Source organism: Carcharodon carcharias, chromosome 7, assembly GCF_017639515.1.
Source record: "Carcharodon carcharias isolate sCarCar2 chromosome 7, sCarCar2.pri, whole genome shotgun sequence".
Lineage (NCBI taxonomy): Eukaryota > Metazoa > Chordata > Chondrichthyes > Lamniformes > Lamnidae > Carcharodon > Carcharodon carcharias.
Window position 1 is genome coordinate 16,673,549 of NC_054473.1, and position 17,586 is coordinate 16,691,134.

General features: G+C 41.0%; 1 protein-coding gene across 1 annotated transcript in view; it reads right to left on the bottom strand.

Moving 5' to 3' along the window:
* Window positions 1–2,776: 2,776 nt before the first annotated feature.
* LOC121280286 (twinfilin-2) overlaps window positions 2,777–17,586 on the bottom strand; it is a 118,165-nt gene continuing 103,355 nt past the window's right edge. The window contains exons 6-9 of the mRNA XM_041192110.1: window positions 13,052–13,177; window positions 10,891–11,041; window positions 9,802–9,923; window positions 2,777–4,822 (exon numbers count right to left, since the gene is read on the bottom strand). Coding sequence (XP_041048044.1) covers window positions 4,649–4,822; window positions 9,802–9,923; window positions 10,891–11,041; window positions 13,052–13,177 — 573 coding nt within the window. The 3' untranslated portion in view covers window positions 2,777–4,648. The remainder of the gene's footprint in view (window positions 4,823–9,801; window positions 9,924–10,890; window positions 11,042–13,051; window positions 13,178–17,586) is intronic.

Here is a 17,586-nt window from a genome sequence, read left to right on the forward strand (position 1 = left end):
ATGTTGATGAACTGCCTTCTTGAACTGCTGCAGTCCCTGTGGTGTAGGTACATCCACAGTGCTATTTGGGAGGGAGCTCCAGGATTTTGACCCAGCAACAGTGAAGGAACGGCTATATATTTGCAAGTCAGGGCAATGAGTGGCTTGGAGGGGAACTTCCACGTGGTGGTGTTCCCATGTGTCTGCTGCCTTTGTCCTTCCACATGATAGAATGGTCTATAGGATATAGACATCACCAAAGGTAGTAAACAAAGAAACCAGGATTCAGTGGCTTCTGAATGATTTGTGCTAAATGCAGTTTTTTTTTCTGCACCAGTCCTCCATCATTCAGAAAAGATTTATTGTGCCAATAGATTTTTACATTTCCAAATGCTGCATGAGTTACTGAATTATTTATTTGTTCCCCAAATATTTGAACAGAAAACATGTTGATTGTAAATATTTGAATAAATGGGTTTTACCATCAGCCAGTATGATAATAAATGTGCTCCATTGATGATCAAATGTAATTTAGCTTCTGTATCCTCTCATTGTGAATGTGCGCTCCCTGATACCCCAACTATGTGGGTATTTTCATGACATCCCATACTCTGGCGGTTCCTTCTAAACTACTTCAGGTGAGAGGCTGGGCAAATAATTTGGCTCTTTATCTGACCACTTGGGAATACCCAAGAGCAGACCGAAGGATGACTCCTTCCCACCTTGAAGTTGTCACAGCATGTCTACAAAGGACACTGCCTGGGGATTACGTGAAGGAAATGCATGTCTTATCACTCTGAAAAATAGGTGTATGGCAATAAACAAAAGAAAGCAGAATAATGCCATGGGTTGAATCTTCTGTCTGATCACTGTTGGATTGCCACTTGGCTCCTTTTTTTTTTACATAGCGCCAGAGCTCTGTATTTCTAGCCCAGACTTCCAAACTGGGTCTCTTCAGAAATCTGGAGTGTCCCTGTTCTGGGAATTCTTTTTTGGAGGGAAGGATCACTGAGGGCGAGCCAAGCCATGCCCTCTTTTTAAGACACTAGCTGCCGCACTTTGGAAGTCTTCATTCACCAAAACAGAAAAAAGCTTAGGAACATTTAAATAGCTTTTCCCTGTGTTAGGTAAGTGGGTAGAGTGACAGGGTGGTACGGGACAGGGTGCCAGGTTGGCAGGGTGGTGAGGTCAGGTAAGGTTGAGTCAGAGGGGAGTCAGGGGTTGGGACAGAGTCGGGGGTTGTGGGGGGGAAACAGAAGGTCAGGTGGGGAGTCCGAGAGTTGGGGGGTGGTTTGGAGAGTTAGGGGTAGTCGGAGGTCAGGTTGGGGACTTGAGGTTTGGGGGGCAGCGGGGAGGGTCAGTTGTATAGTTACCCCCAAGGAGTTAGATATGGTTTCTTCCTGTCTAACTTTTCTTGGATAACTATCCAGGTAAATGAGTTGGAACCCTTTGAAGTCTCTGACTCTAATTCAGAGTTGGGTACTTTTTCCGAGGGTTCCAGATGCAGGGGAGTTGCCCATTGGAAGCTGAAACTTGATAAATGATAATCCAATGAAAGGAATACTTTCCATTTAGCCATGGGTTTGTTTCTCAATAACTGATGAGGATATTGCAAGAGTGGGAATGGTTATTTTTCATTCATGGGATGTGGGCATCCTTGGCAAGGCCACTTCTTTTGCCCATCCCTAACTGTTCTTGTGAAGGTGTTGGCAAGCCACCTCTAACTGCTGCAGTCCATGTGATTAGTGCTGTTAGGTAGGATATTGTGTGACTTGGAGGGGAAATTGCAGATGATAGTATTCCCATATGCCTTGTCCTCCTAGGCATTAGAGGTTTGAGTTTTGAGAGGTGCTGGATAGGGTGCCAATCAAACAGGCTGTTTCATTTTGGATTATATCAAGCTACTTGTCTGTTGTTGGAGCTGCACTCATCAAGGCAAGGGGAGAGTATCACATCACAGTCCTGACTTGTGCTTTGTAGATTGTGGACAGGCTTTGGAGAGTCAGGAAGTGAATTACTCATCATGGAATTCCCAGCCTTTGACCTGCTCTTGTAGCCACAGTATTTATATGTCTGGTAAAGTTTCTGGTCAATTGTGACTCCCAGGATGTTGATGGTGAGGCTTCAGTGATGGTAATGCCATTCAGTGTCAAAGGAAAGTGGTTACACTCTCTTTTGTTGAAGATGGCCATTAGCTGACATTTGTGTAGCACAAATGTTGATTGCTATTTATTACATCACGCTGAATATTATCCCAATCTTGCTGCATGCAGGCATGGACTGCTTTATTATCTGAGCAGGAGGGAATGGAACTGAAAACTTCAATCAGCAACAAATGTTCCCACCTTCTGACCTTATCTTGGGAGAGAAGACCATTGATGAGCAGCAGAAGATAGTTGGGCCTAGGGCACTGTGCTAAGGAACTCTTGCAGCCATGTCCTGGGCTGAGATGATTGGCCTCCAATAACCACAAACATCTTCCTTTGTTCTAGATATAGCTCCAGCCAGTGGAAAGTTTTCCCGCCGATTCGCATTGATTTCAATTTTCCTCGGGCTCTTTGGTGTCACAGTCAAACGCTGCCTTGATGTTAAGGGGAAGTCATTTTCACCTCACCTCTGGAATTCAGCTCTTTTGTCCATGTTTGGACCAAGGCTGTGATGAGGTCTAGTGCCAAGTGGGTGTGAAGGAACCCAAACTGAGCATCGGTAAGCATATTATTGACGCATAGCTGCAATTTGACAGTACTGTCGACTACGCCTTCTATCACTTTGCAGATGATGACAGTATACCAATAGGTTGGCTGGAGTAATCTGTCACTTCTCCAGTTTTATTCCAAACAATATATTTTATGACTTTTTAAAAAACATTCACTATTCCATTGTGAGCTTAGGTGACACAAATCAATGCAGCACCTTGCAAAAGATCTCATTCATTCAAGTGGCAAATCCCCAAAGAATTAAACATTCTTTCATATCAATATAATTCCACTGGGCAAAGGGATTGATGATCTTAATCAATGATGTGACTGACTGTATACCAATGGAAGCATAAGAGTGTAATATACTCAAGACTTGCTTTGCCATACACAGCTAAGCAGGTCTTCTGCCTGGAGCAACTAATGAACATTACAGATTTAAAAGCTGATGTGATTTACACAAGTTAAAATTCATTTATTATCTTTTAGAAATGGTCAAAACTCTACATTAAAAAGAAATGCCAATGAAAGGCGCAGAGTGCAGTCTCTGATGTACACCAATTCATTGATTATCTAAATTCACCTTTGGATCTACTTGAATCAATTAGTTCTAGTGCTATGGTTCTAGTCCCACAGACACACCACAGCTGTAAATTCAGATATATTCCCTATCTACAGCTATACCAAAGCAAAGTGCATTTTGTGAATTAACTTACATTACCACAACATGGGCTTTGAGTAAAAACTTACACTCCTCCACCAACAAAAAAATAATAAATTCAGAATCAGGAGATAGGTTTGAGTCAGATTCCAGTGAACACTGTGATCCAAATTTCTGCCCTCCTTGTGTACAGAGCCCTAATATACAATAGGTAAATATGGATGACGTGCCAAACTGGCCTACATTGGGCACCTGTCCCTTTGAAATTAAAACAGGAAGTCATTTTCCACTAACCAAAACTTCATGTATACAGCAAAGGATGAAGAGTAAAATGGAGCAACTCCACAGACCGATGTTTTCATGCAACATTTGTTTTCTGGTGATGGTGTACGTGCCCATTTTTCATGTTTATGGTTATGTATTCCAACTCTCTCACAATCTGTTGGAAGAGTATGAGCTTAATTCCTTGTGGTGGCTGTGCGCCAGCATATCTGAGGAGTGGGGAGGCAAGGGGGTTCAAGTAGGTGGATTTAACTGCCTATCAGTTTGCTGCAGGGGCTAAATATCAGAGCCCCTGGCATTGTGGATTTTGGTTCCCAGTGGTCTACTGCTGATTTGCAAACCAGCCTTTTAAAGTTGGTCAATGTATTTTCAGGAACTTTATTTTTGAAGTTTTCAAATTCAATTACTATCTCTAACAGATATTGCAACTTTTAAAATAGCACTTCTGAATCTGAACAGAATGTAGTGTTTGTAAGAAGATAGTTGCAATTTCCCCCTTTTGTCATTCAAATTAAAGATTATGTTTTGTTGCTTTTGGTCAAACCTTGAAAAGCACCACACTAGATTCCCCTCTGAGGTGGGAACCTGATAGGGTGTCTGTTGTGTTTCTTGGTTTATTGTAGTGTTTATTGGACAATTGTAGTGTTTTTGGTAGTGAATTCAGTTTAGATTATATGGGTCCCAAATGAACTGGATCCCAAGTGTAAATAGGATATTAAACTGGTTTGTGTTGTTGCTATGTAAAGCAGGCAGTAAATTCACAGCTCCATGAAGCTGTGCCAATCATCTTATGTTTCTAGGATGATGACATGACAGTCCCTGTACAAATCAAAAACTGTCCCAAAAAATTCTGTAACAAGCTGTCAGCAAACAATAAAAATTAAAACTCAAAAAGGTGCTTAGCGTATTTTGGGAGAAAAAGGGCCAAAAAAGAGGTTTAACTGATGTAAATTGATATTCTAATGTAAATTTTAAATTCACTGTTAAAAAGTAGAAAGTTCAAAGTCCCTTAAGCCTGACGGTCTTTGTTTTAAATGTCCTCTCCATTTTCTGCATCGCCACCTCCTTTGATAATCCGCTTCAATCCACGCTTTCCAGCAGGTCCCTTGGGCTTTGCAAAAGCTTGTTTGAAGGCGTGCTGCTTAGGGTGGACTTCTTCATAAAGGAAGTCTGCTGTTAGCTCTTCGCCATTGTCTATCTCGATCTGTAAAAATACAATTTCGAAATAGCTGTCTTATTCCATTCACCAGTTGAACTGTGAACCTAGCAACAAGTGTTTACAATACCACACATAAAATTTGAAAAGCATTTATGTTGAATATTCAGAGTGGTTTCAAAATAGTAAAGTAATGTTGAGTTTGAGTCTATCCCATTTCTTTTCGACCCATATCCTTTTCAACATAAAGCCCACTGACTGCTATTTCTGTAACATAACTTGCTCAATCTCTTCCTCCGCCCAGCTACTAGTAAACTCTGAAGTCTTAGTCATATTCAGAATCAGTTGCATCAATGGTTTCCTGGCAAGTAATCATCCACTCTTTGTAGACTGCAGCTCATCCAAAGCTCTGCTGCCTGTATCTATTCTGCAGCAAATAAAACTCTCTGAACACTCCTGTCCTTGCTGACCTACAGTGGCTCCCAACTCCTCAACACTACAGATTTAAAATTCTTATCCTCATGTTTAATTCATTCTATGGTCTCCCCTCAGTAAATCGTGGGGCTCTGTGGATTGTGCTTCAAAGACATGGATGAGCAAAAAACTTCATCACAATCCTGTAATTGCTTCATAATGATATGACAACAACTGTCTTGAGTGGGAGATCTGAAACAGGTGCCTTCAAAATCAGGACCGGGGTCAAATGAGTCTGTGTGATAGCCCCATACTACTTACAATCTACCTGACAGCAGCTGTTCACCTCATCAAATGTCAACTTTCCTTTGGTGTCGGTATTAAATACCATCTAGATGGAAAACTCTTTAACCTCAGTCACCTCTATGCCAAAGCTAAACTGACCACCTTGGATATACATGATCTGCAGTTTGCAGATGACTGTAGTGTCATTGCCCACTCTGCACCAGATTTGTAAGATGATCTCGATCTCTTCAATTCTGCAAACAAGAAACTCACCCTGTCCATGAATGTTGCCAAAACAAAACTCATATCAATTCACATCTGGTCAGCCAAATATATGTTCAAGGAGACACTCTAGAATATATTGAGCACTTTCCATACCTTGGCAGCCACCTATCTCAAAAGCCCACCATTCAAAGGAGATCAAACATCAGATTGGCTGCACCAGCTCAGCTTTCTACAAACTATGGCAGCAAGTGTTTAACAACAAATATCTCGCCATGTCAACGAAAGTCCTAGTGTACAGAGCAGTCACATCACCGCACTCCTGTACTACAGTGAGTCCTGAACTGTGCATCAGTGCCACATAAGAGCTCGAGAGAAATTCCATCAGCAATGCCTCCGCCACATCCTCTGGATTCAATGGGTGGATTGTCAGACAACTGCTAGTGTCCATCCTGAAGCCAGCTTCACGAGCATTCAGATAAAACTCCTGAAAAATCAACTATGATGAACTGAACACTGTGTCCAGATGGCCAAAAACCATCTCCCCAGCCAGGTCCTGTTTTCTCAACCCTCAAATGGCCTGAGTTGCAGGGGAGGCAAAAAAAAAAATTCAAAGACAATCTGAAGCTCTCCTTTAAGCACGGCAGCATTGACATTAATGATTGGGAGGAGCTTGCCACCAATTGTTCAGAATGGTGACAACTTGTCCACCAGGCTGCATCATGCTTTGAGTCACAAAGTCTTAATGATGAGGCAGAGGAGCAGCACAGGAGGAAAGAAAACGAAGCAAATCCTGCGCTCTGGATCCCATTACCTCAGGGGACATCCTACGGGTTGGGAATCGACTTGTTCAGTCACACGAAGCCCCAAGGCAGAAACTCTCAATTCCAAATAGATGTCATCATAGAGTAGATAGACAACTGGCAACGACAGGCTCCACTCTCCCAATCTCTGTAAATACCTGAAGCTTTAATATCCTCTCCTGAACTCTGTTCCTCTGACTGGATTCTTTTGCATTCCTCTCTCTTTGTCCCACCATTATTATTATTGGCTATCGCTCGCAAGCCAGGGTGAATATCGTCCATGAGTCCAAAGATGGCTTATTATGCTGATTTGGGTTCTGTAGGCTTTATGGCATGTAGGACATTTGTTGCCAAGTGGGATTTCTGGTAGTGTATAATTAATTCAGATCATGGTATGTTCTTTTCACAGCTCTCATTTTTCCTCTCCATTTTGTCATTGTTGGGTCTCAAAATCCCATAAATTCTGTTGCCATCTGGTTTGATCCAGGGCAATGGCCTCCCAGGAGTTGATATCAATGTTGCATTTCTTCGTGTTGGCTTTCAGCGTATCCTTGGAGCACTTCTTCTGTCTTTCTCTGGTGTGTCTGCCCTGACTGAGCTGGGAAAAGATCCACTTTGGGAGCCTGATATCTGAACCTATATTACCAACCCAATGAAGCTAATGGCGAATGATCATAGCCTTGTGGTGCCTGCTTGTAGAGGACACTGATGTTGGTGCATCAGTCCTCCCGCTTAATGTGTAAAATCTTCCGCAGGCAGTGTTGATGAAGTGATTCCAGCGCCTTGTGGTGCCTCCTGTACATTATCCATGTTTCATCCCACTAAGGTAGGGGGTAGGGATCACGACAACATGGTAGATCATGAGTTTGGTTTCAGTTTTGAAGTTACGATCTTCAAACATTCACTTCCTCAGGTGACCAAAGGCTGCACCAGCTGATTTCAGGTGATGCTGGATTTCTTCATCAATGTCAGCCTTCTGTGAAAGATAACTTCCAAGATACCGGAAGTGTTCCACATTTTCCTGACACTCATCATAAATTCCAAATCAATGGGGCTGGGACGGGTGCATTTAGAGTTTGCCGATGGAGGACACTGGTCTTCTGAATGTTGAATGTTAGTCCCATCTTCCTCTATGCCTCAGTTAATATGTCAATGATTCTCTGGAGATCCATTTCCGACACATTAATGAGCCTCTAGTGAGCAGCCAAGGCTTGGTGTTCTTCCGTAAACCCCTCTGGCCTTTCTACCTGTATTGAACGGTTAACTGCAGCTTTGGAGCCACACCTTAGTGTGACTCACCATCTTCAAAAGAGGGAAGAAACAGAAAACAAAATATTTGCAGTTTATAATAAGATTTGAACTTGTTGAATAGTTCAGTGCCTTGCAATCCCTCCTTGGAAAAGAATATTCCCGATAACGTGCATTATTTGCCTGGCAAAAGCAATGATATAATTATCACCTTGGTTCAAAACGCAACTCATAATAAAAACATAAGGTAATTCAGGGAGAGATCTATCAAGCTCATTTAGTTCTCTAGCTTTTATTTCCTCCATTGATCCATTATATAATTTAATAACAAAAATGCTTGGAAGTGAATTACAACACTCGAGTTCAGATCATCTGACTGTCATGAAAGCTATGAATCTTGAAGAATCAGAACAAAAGCACCAAATGAACTTCAGCAGCAAGGATGTAATCAATATCAGAATTCAGTTCATTGCTAACTATCATGTTAGTAGCTTTACTATTCTAGCTTAAGTGCTGCATATGTCAATAGATTACTGTTTTATAATGTACAATGGTAATCTTACATAAAATGGTATAAGAAAATACTAATTTTTACATTTACCATTTTTTTGAGGCACCAGCTATGAACACCTCTGCAGATACTTTCAGTATCTACGTATAAGAACAGTGCCAGCGAAGGTTCACCAGACTGATTCCTGGGATGGCAGGATTGTTGCATGAGGAGAGACAGGGTTAACTAGGCTTGTATTCACTGGAGTTTAGAAGAAAGAGAAGAGATCTCACTGAAATGTATAAAATTGTGACCGGGATGGACAGATTGGATGCATGGATGATGTTTCCTCTGGCTGGAGGGGGGTCTAGAACAAAGGGTCACAGCTTCAGGATATGGGGTAGGCCATTTAGGACTGAGATGAGGAGAAACTTCTTTACTCAGAGGGGAATGAATCTGTGGAATTCTCTACCACAGAGGGCTGTGGAGGCCAAGTCACTGAGTATATTTAAGAAGGAAATAGATAGATTTCTGGACTCCAAAGGTGTAAGGGTTATGGGGAAAGAGCGGGAATATGGGTTTGAGATACAGGATCAGCCATGATCATATTAAATGGTGGACTAGGCTCGAGGGGAGGAATCACCTACTCCTGCTCCTATTTTCTATGTTTCTATGGATCTCAACAGGAATAGCAGTGGCCTCAGCACCCTTCAACCAGAGAGAAGGAAGAGCAGCCAGGGTTTTCACAATTCATTGAGTTCTGCTGAAAATATGGGGCTAAATATTTGGGCCCTGGCGAGGTCAGGAATGGAGGCGGACAGGGCACTAGCCAGTGTACTATGACCCCATTCCCAGTGCCGGCCATTATTGCCAAGGCACACATGGCTACTTCCCTCCCACGATGTGGGCAGCCAATTAGGCTCATTAAGAGCCTTGTTAAGGGTAGTTAAAGGAGGTTGACTGGTATTTTCCAGTTTCCTGACATGATGGGGGGCAGCGGCGGGAGCAGTTTAACTGCCTGGAGGCAGGCACCCAGCGGAATGTCAGGCGAGGAGAGGGACAGCACCATCCAGTGGCATGCTGGGTGGGGGGTTTTCTGCACCGCTTAGACGGGCCTACAGACCACCCTTTCCTGCTTGGGTGGGGGTACAGCCAAATGCTACCCTGTAAAGGGATTCCCCGCCTACTGCCCTCAAAGTGGTGCCTGGCTGCTTTTTCTGTTCTTTGCTTACAGTTTTAAAAAAGTTGGTGATAGAGTGCCTCTATGTTGAAGTGCACTCTCGTTTACTCACCCTCTACCGCAGCATGCTGCTCTTCTCAAGTCAGATGACCTCAGCTTGGCCCTCCAGCATTGAGAGCCGGCCGCTACCCTTAATTATGGAGAACCTGTCTCCAGGCAATTAAGGAGGAGCCTCCATAGGAATCCTAGGTCAGTGACTGTTGACTGGGATTTTCCAGCCAGCTTCCAGTTTCCTGGGGTCAGAAATAATCTCGACTCCTTTTTCCCAATACAAAAAACAAACATTCAGCCCATGGTGTCTGCGGACATAAAGGTAGATAACTACCTTTTTGACGACTTTCAGTTGAAGCTGCTGTTCTGCCACATCCAGTAGAGGTCCCTTACAGCTGGAGTACAGCATGCGATCTTTAATACCACATTTGTACCCTGGCATGGAGTAGATAAACACTGTGGGAAGAAAAATAATAAATTCACCACATTCGGAAATAACAGGCGACTTGCAGACGTGCGTGAGCCTGGAGTTGTGTTCCATTTCTACCCACTGTAATTCACTCACTGAAAATGAACAATTTTATATAATTCTTTATTTGCACTTGTGAGAGATGTCAGGACAAGACATAGTTGAAGATATTTCTAACAGTGGCGAGGAGTAAAATGAACAGGGAAGGCGAACAATTAAAGAAAGGTACATGTCCCAATAAAAGAATATAGCATATAGCTGGCTGGAATTGAGTAACAGATTGCAACTTCATTGAATGTTTCAGCTAATGCCACATAACTGAAGAGCAGATCTGGCAATTTTTGGGCATCACTTAAACTTTCTGATTACAGTAATTCATTACAATTCACTTTTTATTCACATACATATGTGTACAAATGCAATAATTTTATGGACAGTAGTGTGTATGAAATATAAGTTATACCACTGAGTTAAGATTGGCCTGGAATAGTTGCTGGATGATGTTAAAGTATATGAATGAATATAGCATGAACCGGGGGAGGGGGGAAGAGAAACAATAACAATGTAATTAACATGTTTTTAAAAAGCTACAAGGTTCCCTATTGGCTGAGCAGGTTGACTTCACTTCCTGGTGTCCTTCTAAGCCACCCAGACCAGGAAAGTCTGTGCTGAGATTGCTGATCTCAAATGGGTAAGGGCTGGGCAAGAGAGGAAAATCAGATATGTTAACCACTGCAATACCTGCTAAACTGAAGTTGCAAGGTGCGGACAGGCTTGGTAGTGATGCTCTTATATCACGATTGAATTGTTTGCTTAAACTGTCTCAGTTTGTATATGAAGAATAGGCAAGCACTTTGGGTGAGCTAGTAGAGGTTATTGAGTGGAAGGAAGAGGAGCAAGTAAATAAAAGCTAGAAAAACCCAAAACGTTTTAGTTATACATTTTTGAGCTTACCGACAGACTCTAAGTAGTCCCCCTCATGTGAGTGCTTATAGAGGAAGAAATGATAGCGAGCAGCATTACTTGGGATTCTCTTTGGCAAGTCAAGGATGTCAGTGACATCTGTATGCACCAAGTTGATGGTTTCCTTCTCTATATCTAGTTTCTGAGGGGTGGAGGAGAAAGAAATATAAAAAAGTAAGCAGTTGGTTTGGCTAAACATATATTTTACAGCAGAATATCTTGTAAAAGGTTCTGCTAAGAGCGCACAAAATAATCTTTGTTGCTTGCTCTTTTTTCAACACACCTAAGCATTTGAGCATAGTACCATAGAATGATACAGCGAAGGAGGAGGCCATTCAGTCTATCACGCCTCTTTGAAAGAGCTATTGAATTTGTCCTACTCCCTGTGCCCTTTCCCCACTGACATTTAAAGGGACAAATTTGCAGGGCGATGTGTGCACCGATTACAGAATACTGTATTGAAACAAGTAACAAGTCTATCAATAGCTACTATAAACCCAATGATTCCACAGCTACCTTGATTACCCTTCCTCCCACCCCGTTTCCTTTAAGAACTTTATTCCGCTCTCCCAGTTTCTCCATCTTTGCTGCATCTATTCCAACTATGACACCCTTCACACCAGAGCTTCTCTGTGTCTTTATTTTCCTCAAATAACATCTGAATGCCACCTTCCTATTCCAGGGCACCTTCCTGTGCAAGAAGAGGAGATGCAACACCTGTCCTTTTACCTCCTCCCTTGCCACTGTCCAGGTGAAATAGCGATTTACGTGTACTTCTTTCAATTTAGTACACTGTATTCTCTGCTAATGATGTGGTCTCCTCTACATTGGGGAAATCAAATGCAGGCTGGGTGATTACTTTGCAGAACACCTCTGTTCAATTCGCAAGTGTGACCCTGACTTTTCAGTCATTTGCCATTTTTATTCTCCAGCCCATTACCACTCTGATCTCAGCCTCTAACTCTCTTCAATGAAACTCAAAGTCAGCTCGGGGAACAGCATCTCATCTTTTTATTAAGCGCTTTACGACCTTCCAGGCTCAATACGGTGTTCAACTATTTCAGATCATAACCACTGCTCCCATTTTTTCAGATAGCAGTTGTTGGTAATAATTCTGCTTTTGTCATTTCAGCTCCTCTAGATCCATCTTTTGTTACTTTTCTCATTACCATCTTCTGCCTTGCACCATCATCCTCTTTGTCATTTAACATCCTCTTTTCCAACTCATTACTTCTTTTTGTTCTTTCCTCCCATCTCCGCTTTTCCCTGCCTCTAGTCGTTAAGACCTGTTACATCTCTAACTTTTTTCGCGTTCTGATGAAAGATCATTGACCTGAAACATTAACTCCCTGAGTTTCTCTCTCCACAGACGCTGCCTGACCTGCTGAGTATTTCCAGCACTTTCAGTTTTTATCACAAGTTATGACTGTATACATCATAGGAAGACACCAAGAAGCACTATGTTAACAAATTTATTGCCACAGTAAGTCCAAGAATGTGATACATCTTTTGCTATTTTTGGGACTTTTGTCCGTGTTACTCATCAAAGCAAAAATCAGATATCAGTAACTGTGTTGCTGTTTCCAAATGAAAGGTCTGTTCATTATGCTAAGTGAGATTAAACTCATGCAATGTGACTGCTTATTGAACTAAAAATATGAAGTCTCAGGAAAAAACACTTAAAATATTAGCATAAGCTATTTGCAGCATGTCCAAATGAAGAAGAATGCTGGCCATACATGTCACAGAAGAGAAACAACTACGGGTAAAGCCTAGACTGCACCAGTGTGAGCATGAGTAGTATTTCAACTGCCTATTATAATTATAAAATTAAGGGGGGCCAAAGTAGGATAACAGCATGAGATTTTTCTTTTTCCAGTTAATTTCAATGGCAACTTTTCCTCTTTTCCTCTCACCCAAACAGGTTACCTGAATCTAAAGACAATTTATTTTATTACTCTGCTCCCAGTAAATAAGGACAAGTAACATCAGTTGTGTTAAAGTATAATTAAATTGGCCCAAGGAAAGCACCACACTGTACATTAATCTTGTAGTGTTTGCCAGGGCACATGCACTTTTGTTACATACAAGATGCAGTCTTACAATTCTGAAATTAATTGAATTTACATTGATTGAAAAGGGAATTACATACCAGCTGGATGTAATTTATCTTCTTCTCTTTAAGTAAGAGAAGGGCTGTAATGGCACTTTCCTGGATTGGAAATGCAATACCTTGCATTGTCTGGTGCTTACTTTGGACACTGATCTCAGTCTTTACCTGGAATGGCAAAACATGAAATTACTACATAATGATACCACAACAGGCATCTTCTTCACCTGCTGCATAATAAAAAACATAACTGACCCAAGGACACAATTCTACAATAAATTGCTTTCACCAGGAATTCCTAATCCAGTACAAACTTTAAAGACGCACAGCATGCCCTAGAAAATTGTTATATGATGGGAACTTTACTGCAGGAACTGTATCTTAATTGCAACTCTTGTATACTTTCTTCAGCCTAAAATGGTGCTAACATTTTTTTCAAAAACATACAAAGATTGCTGTAAGAAAATCAGCAGACAACATTAAAGGGACATTGGAAGAGAGAAATCTAGGGGTTCAAACACTACAACTCTTTGAAGGTGGTTGATAAGGCTATTAAAGAACCATACGGGATCCTTGACTTAAAAATACAGCCATAGAGTACAAAAGCAAGGACAATTATGCTGAATCTTTATAAACAATTGGTTCGGCCTCAGCTGGAGTACTGAATCCAATTCTGGGCACCAGAGCTTTGGAAGGATGTCAAAGCCTTGGAGTGGATTCAGAAAAAATTGACCAGAATACCACCAGGGATGAGGGCTTCAGTTATGTGGAATGATTAAAAAAGCTGAGATTATTCTCTTTCAATCAGACAAAATTAAGTGGAGATTTAATAGATGTGTTCAAAATTATGAAAGGCTTTGATGGAGTAAATAAGAAGAAACCATTTTCATTGGCAGATTTAAACGGATTTAAATTAATTGCCAAAAAACCAGAGAAGGGATGAGGAGTTTTTTTTATGCAGCAAGTTATGATCTGGAAAGGGTGGTGGCAGCAGATTCAATACTAACTTTCAAGAAGAAGTTTTATGTGTACTTGAAAAGGGATAAACTGATGGGCTATCAGGAAAGAACATGGGAGTAAAACTAATTGGATAATTCTTACCCAGAGCTGGTATGGGGCTGACTGGCCTTCAGTACTGTGTGATTCTATGAATTACCTGTCTAAAGGCTCAACAAATCATTGTATTTCAGAAAGTGACAGCCTCGTGATTTAGCAGAAGTTATTTATGCAGGGGAATCCAGTTAAGTTTGCTGACAAATGCCCCTAAGTACTCTGCAGAGAACAGTCAAAACACAAGTTTAGCACTTTGTGTTATGCCACTGAAGCATTCTGAAGCCCCAGTGAATAGCATGGTCATGTGAAAGGACACTGGCTTGTAACCATGATTTCCCATTATAGAAAATTCTATTTGTTAGGAAGGACAAAGTGAAGGGGATGAAAAGGAGTATACACTTCCACACAGTGAGGGTGAAAAATACCCCAGAGTGATTTGCCTATGAGCAGCTATAAGGTTACATTCCATCAACCCCACTGCATCCTTCTGCTCAGAGTATATAGTGTACTGTTCTAAAAAAAAAGCATAGAAGGATGCACAACAAAAAAACCCCAAAAAACTTCTGAATTCCTAGTCTTCTGAATATTGTAATTTGGCCTATATTTGATGTGTGAAATACTAAATAGAATCCGGAGGCAGAGATGGCAGAGGGTGGGCCATTTTGAGTAACCAAATACAAGTGATGAACTGACCCCACACCAACAGGGTGTTCCTTGTATAATTAATTTCTCCATAATACAATGAGTTTTTCAATAGTTTTTACTTTTCCTTTCTTGATCAGAGGGTGACTGACCAGTTGGAGTTTTAGCCCAAAACAGTCTGTAATAGGCAAGGATAAGCTCATTGTATCCAAAGACATTTATAGTGGAATCTTTTCCTGCGTTGCAGATGATTTTTTTCTTCTCATCACACTCTTAATTAGATTTAAAATTTTACCCACAGCTAACCACAGTTGTGATAGACTGGAAAGAATGTTTTAAGTTCATAGCTATTTACGATGAATAAAGTAAAACTCCAGAAATAAATAGCGATTAGAGAATATTTAAACCTTAAAATTTATTTTAAATTTTTTTTCCAAACTTGAAATTTAGTTATATGCTTTTAATTTGTATGCACAATAATCACCACTACATCTCCTGCTAATCAACTGCAAATGATTTCTTGATGAACCGCATCTAATCATAATCCTTAATCGTTCAATATGAATGCCATTATCCATCAACAAGACCACCTGAAAGGTCAGCCAGTGCTGATTGCAGGACTGAATAACTCCATTTTATAAGGCTTACAAATATTTACGTATTCATTTGCAAGTACTCAAGCACTAGTAGTAGTTTTGAGGTAACAATCTTTGTGTTCTCTGACTTCTTATTAGAAGTTCTTTTACTGAATAACAGAGGAAGAATTTGCAATTGTGTTCCAACAGAAAGTGTGGATTTTTGTGACACTTTACTTGGTGCATTTTCCAACATTACCAGGCTAGATTTTTCAGTGCACTTTTTTATGTTAACATGTACACTATTTCATATGAGAGAATATGCCTCACTAAGAAAAAGCAAATTACTGTGGATGCTGGAAATCTGAAATAAAAAACAGAAAATGCTGGAAAAGCTCAGGAGGTCTGACAGCATCTGTGGAGAGAGAAACATTTTGCGTCTGTATGACTTCTTCATTAACTCTGTTTCTCTCTCCACAGATGCTGTCAGACCTGCTGAGTTTTCCAGCATTTTTGTTTTTAATATCCCTCACTAACCTGGCTTGTATTAACAGTGTCAGGGGGCTAAGCCACGGCTGACTCAAACAAACGGAATATTCTGGCATTCAGAGAAGCTGACACCTTGTTATCTCTAAAGAGGCACTAATGACCCCTGTGACTGCAGAGATCAAATTCCATGAGAATTGTACAAAGGCCATTTACATTTCTTAGGCCAGGCCGGGCCAGGGACGACCAGTCTGATAGGACAAAGGAATCTGAAACCTCTTTTGAAATTATTAATGGCTGAAACATTAGCCATCAAGAATCCAGACAAATGAATATACATCTTTTGTCCAAACCAAAGTGGAGAAATGGGAGTCATATCACATGAACCCCACTAGTTGGGAGAACCAGTTACCCTGTCTTGTTGGAGTTGCAAAGCAGACTCCCATCTTCCAACCAACAAGTGATAGCTCAGAACCAGGGCTCCGTCCAGGTTCAAATGTCTGGCCCCATCTACACTGTTTCTACTGGAACTTCTGAATTTCTGTACCAGCGCCTACAAGACTAATTCATCTCTTCATGCCCATCCCATCGTGGACGTCATCTCTACTGAAAAAATGAATTATCCAGCATCAGTCTTCAACCTGCCGAGTCTATGAAGGAATACACCACTGGATTTTGATTCTGGACTCACTTGCTCAGGTGAATGTGAAAGATCCCATGGCACTATTTCGAAGAACAGCAGGGGAGTTATCCCTGGTGTTCAATCAATACCACAAAAAATAATGATCTGGTCATTATCATACTGCTGTTTGTGGGAGTTTGCTGTGTGCATATTGGCTGCAACTTTTCCTACATTTGAGGTACTTCGTGGCTGTAAAGCGCTTTGAGACACTGTGAAAAGCACTATAAAAATGCAACTCTTTCTTTCTTTTCAAAGACTGTAGATCCTAATGGAAAGTAAGAACTGTAGTTCTGTAGTTTGAGAATTGGGAAAGTACAAGTTATATCAGGAACATCCGAGTTACATGTGACAATGTCTTTGACCCTAACACATTCTGGGTTGGTTGGATAAATGGATGGCAACAAATAACTAAACAGCATAATTAAAATTTTACACTTAAACCAAAATAATTTCAAATGAGTTCAGCAAATTGAATAAAATTAATTATTTGTAAAATAACATATTCTGGATCCCCAGCTAGCTCAGGGGTAAAGGCTATGTGTAACTAAGTTATATATAGATCAGGAAGTCCCAGGTTCAATTCTCAGTCTGTGCTGAATTAGCTGATCTCATGTGGAATGGGGAAGAGATGCTACAGTTGGTGTCACTACCTCAGAGAGATGATCAGCCAGGATTCCAATTTCTGATGGCGTGTGTATATGCAAAACTATCTAATGAGAACACGATCAGACTTGGGTGTGCTGACACTCTCTATGGTCAAATAGCTTGCCAATATTTGAATGATAAGCAAATGACACACACAAGTGAAACAGATAAGCAGCAAGAGTGAATACCTCATGGGCAGGATAGAAATTCTATAGCCTATTTCTGTAGTCTGTGGTTGTTCCTCCATCATTTCTGGGTCAAATCCTGGAATTCCTTACCTAACAGAACCATCACCATATAGCCTGCAGTTGTTTAAGGGGCTCATTGCCAGATTTTCAAAGGCAATTAGGGAAAGACAATAAATATTGGTCTTGTCTGAATGAGTAAAAAGAAACACGAAAAAGGAAGTTGCATTTGGTTGTAAGAAAAACAAACTAGCCAAAACAAATAAAGTCCTTCCTCTCCAAGTTTCTATTCTGCAAACATGCCACAGA